Source organism: Mesitornis unicolor, unplaced genomic scaffold (genome assembly GCF_000695765.1).
Source record: "Mesitornis unicolor isolate BGI_N332 unplaced genomic scaffold, ASM69576v1 Scaffold53505, whole genome shotgun sequence".
NCBI lineage: Eukaryota > Metazoa > Chordata > Aves > Mesitornithiformes > Mesitornithidae > Mesitornis > Mesitornis unicolor.
This window is the reverse complement of record NW_010188579.1, coordinates 338-8,789: the sequence shown is the minus strand read 5'-3', so window position 1 is coordinate 8,789 and position 8,452 is coordinate 338. Positions and strand designations below refer to the sequence as shown.

At 46.3% G+C, this 8,452-nt stretch overlaps 1 protein-coding gene across 1 annotated transcript; it reads right to left on the bottom strand.

Annotated features, from left to right (window-relative positions):
- Window positions 1-122: 122 nt before the first annotated feature.
- Window positions 123-6,137, bottom strand: LOC104541663 (sodium-dependent phosphate transporter 2-like; the record flags this gene model as incomplete). Its single annotated transcript, XM_010185775.1, has 5 exons — window positions 123-326; window positions 997-1,113; window positions 3,102-3,198; window positions 4,897-4,982; window positions 5,997-6,137. Coding segments are annotated over 5 exons (645 nt in total), but the record flags the coding sequence as incomplete, so codon positions are not given.
- Window positions 6,138-8,452: the final 2,315 nt, after the last annotated feature.

Below are 8,452 nucleotides of genomic sequence, written 5' to 3'. Positions count from 1 at the left end.
TGGGGTTATTGCGACCCAAGTGCAGGACCTGCCACTTGGCCTTACCATTTACAACAGGGTCTGACAGAAATCCTATGGAAAAAGAGAGAGGAGAAACCTCCGCGTTGCCTTGGTTTTCTTACCATAGGGCACACGCGGGTGGTTTCCATTTGCGATGGCATCCGATGCCCCAGCAGCTTCAGTTACGGCACCGGTAAGGGGGATCGTGCTCTCGTCGGATGCTTTGGCACCGGGAAGCTCTTTAAAGACCGGCGTTTCTTCGTCCTGGATTTTATCAAGGCTTTCATCCGATATCCTCGACAGCGCCGCATCTTTCTTTAACCGGCCTAAGGAAACAACGGGGCTGTAATTTTAAACCCAACCTATCCCTCGCGGCTGTTTGTGTTTCCACTCTTCGCATCGGCGCGGACACGATAACCTGGCTCCGTTTCAGACGTGTTAATTATTTCTAACGCTTGCCTTCGCTAAATTCATCTGAGAAAACTCTAGAGCAGCTTGGGTCCTTCCTGTAAATTCGCCGAAATAAGTAACTAAAGTAAAAAACACCAAAAGCTGCTCATGTATTGATGAAAGCTGAAACTTTTCTCTGTGTTTTTAAAGCTTCACTTGTTGAAAGCAGCAAAGCAAAATGCTGTGAAGGTAAAAGCTGTGATCACTCCAACTTACTGTAAAGTGAAAGTCACCTAAAGATAATAACTCTGCCAGATTTATTTTTCTCTTTAAGGTTTCCTTAACAAAATATAAAAGGGATTATACTCCAGGATTTATTTTCCTGTTTCTGCCAGGCTATGGAAGAAGCCAACGCTGCGAGGGATGACCCAGCGAGGTTTTGAATTCCTACCACTGCAGGTTTTTAAGAGCAGGTTACACAAATACATGAGGAATGGTTTGGTTTAAGCACATCCTGCCTGTGGGTGTGGATGGGACTGGGTGACCTCTCAAGGGCACTTCCAGTTCTGCAATGAAATTTTCCCTGATTTTACCTCACTCACTCACTTTCTATTTTTCTCTTCATCCAGGGGCACACGAAAATCCAGACTAAGATGGCAAATACCACGGATACGCCGACCGAGATGAGAGCGATGGCCCACATGGGCAGCACCAGCCCCAGAACTGCGGAGACAAAGAAAGAAAACCCAAGCAAACTTGGTAAATTAACAGGACTTTGTTATCTCCGGCACTGGAAGAGCAACCAGTTGCAGAAACGCATTCAAAATCAACATAAATGATCGTTTTTAACATATACATCAGTCAGCACGGTATTTAAAGTTCAAACGTTTGCAGATTTAGTCCTCCAGTTTGCTGTTACCCCAAACACAACCATGTCAGGGGCAAAACTCCCCATCGGGGCTGCTAAAACAGTGCCTTTGTGCCCAAATTCCTGCTAAACTGTGTCACTCACGGGAGTAAACATTTACCTGACCTTTGCTCGGGTCAATAAAGCTGTTATCTGCTTACGATAACGGCTTCAAGAGGCCTTGGAGAGTAAATATGTACTTCTTGAGTATCAAAACCTGAGTCCCACCTTTTTATTCAGGCACCTCAGAGACTGCTAAGCTGCAACAGAAGGGACATTAAGGTTCTTATTTCATTTATTTTGCTTAATGAGTCACCGCAGAGTGCCTGACCTACTTCTGCAGTGCAGCTAATGAGGAAATGTTGGTTATACAGCTGATTTACCGTGAGACATCTCGGGTACGGAGCCAAGGAGGATTTTGACTCAAGAAAAAAAGGAATAGTTGAGTTACCTTGCCCTCCAAGTGGGAACTTCTCGGGCTTTTTATGAATTTCAGTAACGCTATGCTGTAAAATAGAGTCTACCCATTGCATTTATTACGTCAGGTTTTAGAGAAAACAAATTTCCACTCAAAAAAGGTCACTTTCTAAACGTGTTTTCTTAATTTGAGGGGCATGTTCAGGGGTCTTTCTTCAATTCTTTGATCATTCCCAGCTCTGGGGCAATAATGTAATCCAATGACTGCATTTAATGACCAGACTCTTCAAGAAAGTAGTCGAGAGCATTGAACAGCATTTTCCTCAACTCTTCTGCTGCCAGTCAGTGCTTAAATATACAACGCTTTAAATATAAACACATAAATGCAACTATATAAACATAAACACATAAGTATAAATATAAAAACACAAATATAAAAATATCATACATACATATATCACACAGAATCACAGAATCCCAGAACGTCAGGGATTGGAAGGGACCTCAAAAGCTCATCCAGTCCAATCCCCCTGCCGGAGCAGGAACACCCAGATGAGGTTACACAGGAAGGCGTCCAGGCGGGTTTTGAATGTCTGCAGAGAAGGAGACTCCACAACCTCTCTGGGCAGCCTGGGCCAGGGCTCTGTCACCCTCACTGAGAAGAAGTTTCTTCTCCAATTTCAGTGGAACCTCCTGTGTTCCAGTTTGTGTCCGTTACCCCTTGTCCTATCATTGTTTGTCACCGAGAAGAGCCTGGCTCCATCCTCGTGACACTCACCCTTTCAATATTTATAAACATGAATGAGGTCTCCCCTCAGTCTCCTCTTCTGCAAACTAAAGAGCCCCAGCTCCCTCAGCCGCTCCTCAGAAGGGAGATGCTCCACTCCCTTGATCATCTTTGTAGCCCTACGCTGGACTCTCTCCAGCAGTTCCTGTCCTTCTTGAACTGAGGGGCCCAGAACTGGACGCAATATTCCAGACGCGGTCTCACCAGGGCAGAGCAGAGGGGCAGGAGAACCTCTCTGCCCTACAACCACCCCTCCTGATACACCCCAGGATGCCATTGGCCTTCTTGGCCACAAGGGCACATTAATATATATGATATATATATCTCAGATATAAACATAAATATAAATATATAACCACAATCATATAAATGCACATGAAATACACAAATATTCAAATATAAACATAAAGAAAGTCCTGAAAATGACACACATCATTTCCTTATACTACAGTTGCAATGAAAACGCAGCATCCAAGGGCGAAGATGCATGAAATACAGAAAGGAGCTCGGGGCTTCTTATTATTGAAGGGAAATAAAGAAGTAAATTTAAACTAAGGGGCTCCGTGCCAGATTTGACAGGACACAGGACGGCTCATTTACCTGGTGCTCCCGTGTACATAATGGAAAACACGTTAATAGCGATGGTAGCAGCATAAAACACCGGGAGGGCGCGGAGACCGTTGGGCACAGGATCTTCCTGCATGGAAATCGGGGGGGAAAAGGAAATATTAGCTGGATTTTTCCACCAGATTAATGTCAGCGTGAAGCACCACGAGGAAAACGCGCATGGTCACGTCAGTGCTAGGATGGTGACCTGTCCGGTTACACCCAAACCCGCAGCGCTGGCCCCAGCAGCATTTTGGGGAAGCCTGACCCTGTTAATGGGAAGCAGCAGGACAGGTTTTACTTGCAGACCTGCAGGGTTTTATTCTGTGAGTGTTTTCTTACCTCTCACATCTCCCAAATGAGGAGTCCCTGGCACTGCATGAGCAGGACACAGCTTTGATATGTTTTGGGGAGGGGGCCTACAAGCATCAGCGCGACTCGGCCATCCTAAAACTTCATTCCTAACCTCTACATTTTGACTGAAACAGCCTGGCTCTGTCTCCCAGTGAACCAAAATAAATGCAATGTGCAGTGTCTGGCTGTATTAAACAGGTAACGCGGTTTCGCCCGCCGCGGCCTCGTGCCCTTGGCACTGCCCGGGAAAGGCTCAGCTGCCGGCGCAGCGGAAACGCGCCCCGCGAACCATAGAAAAGGTCTTTGTGAGGAGGCTGCCCCGGCCTTTGGAGGGGCTCCTGCACACTGGCCAAGGTCTTTGTGAACGGCACGGATGGCAGTCAGGAGACAATTTCCTGCGCTTGAACTTTTCCTGCCTCTTGAATGTTTAAATATGTGGGTTTCACACCAGGGCTCGCGTGATTCTGATGGCTGATTTCTGAAGTTGCTGGGGTCTGAATGCAATAGAGGAGGTTTTCCTCGACCTCTATGGAACTCAAGTAGTTTTAAATTCAAAGCTGAGTCCGTTCAAGTTTATCCTCTGCTTTTACCGCTGACATTTATTTACTTCAGAAATAAAGGATGATGAAGCCGAGGTTACAGGTGGTGGTATTTATAGCAAAAGAATTAATCCCTCATCTATTTAAGTTCCCTGTGTAACTGCTAATACAGAGTCCCTTATTTTAGGTCATTGTCATGCGCTGCACTCCTCCACTTTAGCAACTTGAATGGTGTGAGAGAAACAGAAAGAGCAGATAAAAGCATTCTGGTTTCCAGTCCATGCTGGGTGGCAAGAGAATCCTCTTCTATGCTGGAGATTTACGGGCTGGTGTTACCTCAAAGCTGCCACTTTTGGCTGAGGGCACTAAAACCCAGTGACTCCAGGGGTTTTTTTGAGAATCTAGGAAATGCACAGATGCCCACCTCCTAATGCCTGATTTTAAATTTCACAGCTATGTAAGTACGGAGTATCTCCAAGGGAGGGCCGTTCTGTTTAAATAACAGGCAGAAGGGCTAGCATAAATCAACGCCAACACGTTTGTACTAATAAAGAAGCAACCTAAATTTATCATCCTTCAATGACACAGAATAGACAATGTTAATTATCATGTAGCAGCTTCTAAGTCTCAAATACTCGGCAAGCTGCTTACTGGAGGCTTTAGGATTGCTATGAGCAAATACATACATATATACATATATATATAATGAATATATATATGTATGTGTGTGTGTGTATATATATGTGTATATATGTGTGTATATATATATAAAAGACTGGTTTCCTGTCCATGAAACAAGCCACAAATTTCAACTGGGGCAATGCCAGCGCTCATATTGCAAGGCGAGAGCACAGCCTTGGTATCAAGCACTTGTTACAACACTGGGATTCCTTTACCTTGTTTAAAATGAAGAATCTAATCAGCACAAAGAGGACTCCGGACATCAAGCCAGATAACAGCGGGGAAATAAACCAAGAGGCAACTGCATTGAAAAAAAAGACAGAAGGTGACATGAAGAGCATTACTTGCATAAGAGTTCAATAAGTCAATGAGCAAGACATTTAAAACACTTCTGGAATAATGTTCCCTATGTTTGCTTATAACTGGTGCAGCTCAAAGTCCACTGACACTTAGGAAAGTCAAGGTAACGCCAGGCACTGTTAGAAACATCATTAATTGGGAAATTTTGTTCTAGTTTGATGCAAAGTGGGCCAAGCCCCTGTAATTTCCTCATCACCACACCAGGAATGCTGCAAGCAAGTGGGAAGTAACCACATTTAGCAGGATGCCGTGCTGCTCGCGGGGTAGAAGTCTCCTTTTCCAAAATGCCGCAGAAGCATCGACTGTAATGAATAACGCGCACGCATTTTTTGCAGGCCAGATTTGCAAGTGTCCGGGACCGATTTAACTGAAGGAGGTGGCAAAACTCCCACTGATTTCAATAAAACCGGATTAAGGCAGCGCTCTGAAAATCTCATCCCGAGTGATTTATTGTTTGTGGCACAGTTACCAGCTTGATTCTGCTCTCACCGCAAACTCTCCTCTACTTTCGACAGAATTTAAAAATAAATTACGCATTGCTCCAACTTCTCTAAGGCTCAACTGTATTTCTGTGCCTTCAGCATCAAACCTTTCTAATTTAGGCTGTGACTCCGGCTGCAAGGCTTCCAAAAAAATACGGAGAAGTCCTTCACGTCCCTGCTTGGCCGGGCTGTTCCTGGCGGTGGGTGGAAAACCATGAGTGTGGGTGCCTGCCCCGAGAGCAAGAATGAGGTGATGTGAGCTGCCACCAGAGGAATGAGAAGAGGGGAAATGTCACCTTGAAGCTGATTTTTGAGGGACACCACAGCCCTTAATGAACACAGCATCTGTGCATCTTCTGCACGATAGGACCGGGGTATAAAATAATGTAAAGAGGGAGTGGTATCAACACAAGGCAGATTTTTGGGAGTGCTTTTTTGCAGGCAATGTGTGCACACAAATCAACGGCGCTTACCGATCTTGACGAGCTGCATCCACTGGACCCCCTGCGTCCCGATGGCGACCAGGGAAAAGCCGATGGTAGCGCCCACGATGCAATGGGTCCCCGAGATCGGGAGTTTCAAGAAGGACGCGATCAGCTGCCAAACAGCAGAACCTAGGGGAAAAATACAAGAGAGAAAAGCACATGGGATAAACAGCAACAGTCACAGCAATGTCACGCAGAAAATTCCTCGCCATGTGCCCGTGCACTGGTATGAGCTCTGCCTACACAACTGAGATCTCTGTAAGAGAGTTTTGTTCCTGTTCTGCCTCTAAAAGCAGACACCAAGACAGTTTAATAGCAGCTTTGAATGCTGCATCTTACTTAGGACTTTTTATTCCTAACAGCCCTTTACCCAGCACAACAGCTCTGCTCTTTTTTGAAGGTTTTCAGTATTTACAGCCTCTGTGACTGAATACCCAAACTGTCCCCAGCCTGCATCAGGCTTAGAAAACCTCATTTTTGAGAGTCAGACCTGGAAGCCTCCAAAGGGATCGGCATCAGGAGGCATCCGCCGTTTCCCTACCACCGCTCCTCAGTTCGGATGCTGCCAGAGAAAGGCTCAAACGGTGGGGCTGGGAGCTTTTAATGCCTCTTCTCAGTGATGTGTGACCATCTTAGTCATGGAGCAGCCAAAGATATCCTTGGCGTAAGGAAAAAAGACCCCTTAACTAACCAAGGGATAGCGGCTAAAGGTCTATAAGGTCACTGCGACGTCTGCTGTCTCAAACAGACGTCCCAAGGAAGGATGTTTGCCAAATAAAAAGAAGACCCCAAGCACCACAGAGGATTCCTTGTATTTTTTGTTTCCAGGCTTGCGATGGCGAGATCAGCCCATGGTTGGCCACCGAACCCTCGATCTTGCCTGATTATAAGACAACTCTTGGAAAGATCTTCGTCATGTCAAGACTTCATGGTCCTCAGACCAAATCTTCACGCATGAAGAGGCCCCAGTGACAGCAATCAAACCACCAGCCCCTATTTTCTGGCTCATGCCACCAGTTTTAACAGATTTTAACAGACGCAGGTGATGAAGCAAGGTCACTGAGCACAGGTTGTCACCCAAAATCCCAGCCTCCATCCTCAGCTCCAGCGGGAGAGGATGGTTTGGAGGTCTTGAAACGGAGCCATCTGCAAGCGGCGATTTGCTGGCATCGTATGCACCTGTGCTTGGAAGCCAAGCAGTTTGTAAAAGTGATCTCTCCTGGGGTACCAACCCGAAACAACCGGCACTTCTGTAACTGTTGGAAACTATAGACCCAACGAGCAACACCTGCTCTTGCGTTTTTTGGCTTCTCTTCCCCCGTACGGAAATAAAACCACTCTGAAACCTTTGACATGAACTTTGAGACCAGCAAGTGGAAGTGAGGTGAAGGGGAAAACAGATGGTGCTATCTGCAAAGAGCCAAATAAGCAGATAAGCCAGCCACAGATACCTAATTACAAAACACTCCATCTAAAAAAAAATAGGGAAAACACAACCGAGTCACAGCTGCGCTGCAAATGTGCAGCGAGGGCTGGGGGTTTTGTTGGGGGTGGGTGGAGGGATCATGGCGCTATTTCTTATTTAATCACCTGGAAAACAAAGAGGGGAGGCGGCGGAGGACTGGCAGATGGTCTGGGAAGGCCCATGTGTGGTCTGAAGAAGTTTGAGGAAGCACATGAAGGAACGGAAGAAAACACAAACCAAGGCAGAGCAGGGCTGTCCTCTGAGGATTGCAATGATCCTCACTCCCTACATCAAAGCTTCAACTCCTCCCTAATGTCAAACCCATGCTCCCAACTCTCATCTCTCCCAAACTAACCCAGGAAGCAGAAGGCTCATCCCATAGTCCCAAATTCAGCCCCTGCACACCCTGTACTCTCGGCTGCTGTCTCCTGAGGAGGGTTGGCTGTTGGCCACCCTGACCAGAAGCCCCCAGCGCCGGCTTTTCTTCTCTCTTAGGAGACAAGGTCGCCCCGAAAAGCATCATCTGCTGTTTGCTTCAAGCATCAAAGGATCTTCAAGCAACATCTGGAAAGAGGAGACGGCGACTTTTGGTCTCTCCCGGGCCGTTGACTCATTTAAGCCTCATCGAAATTCAGAAGCAAAGTCCATTTGCACAAACAAGACCACGATGCGTGAGAGAACGGGGTGGAGGGGGTGGGTAAATGCAGAGCGAAAACAGAAAGAGGAAAAAGAAAACACGCAGAAAGGCTCCGAGAAAACACAGCGAAACAAAACGTGGACATCCAGAGGAAAGCTGGAGATGGATTGAAGGAAAAGAACTGCAATCTGCAGTTTGTCACTCGAGATTAATTCAGAGATTTAAAATGTGGAATTTCTCCTTAATGCCCTTAACTGGACGAAGGGAATGCAACCGGTCATGAAGTTCACACAGGCTTATGTAAATACGCATGCAAATCAGTTGTTTTCTTTGCGCTCCTGG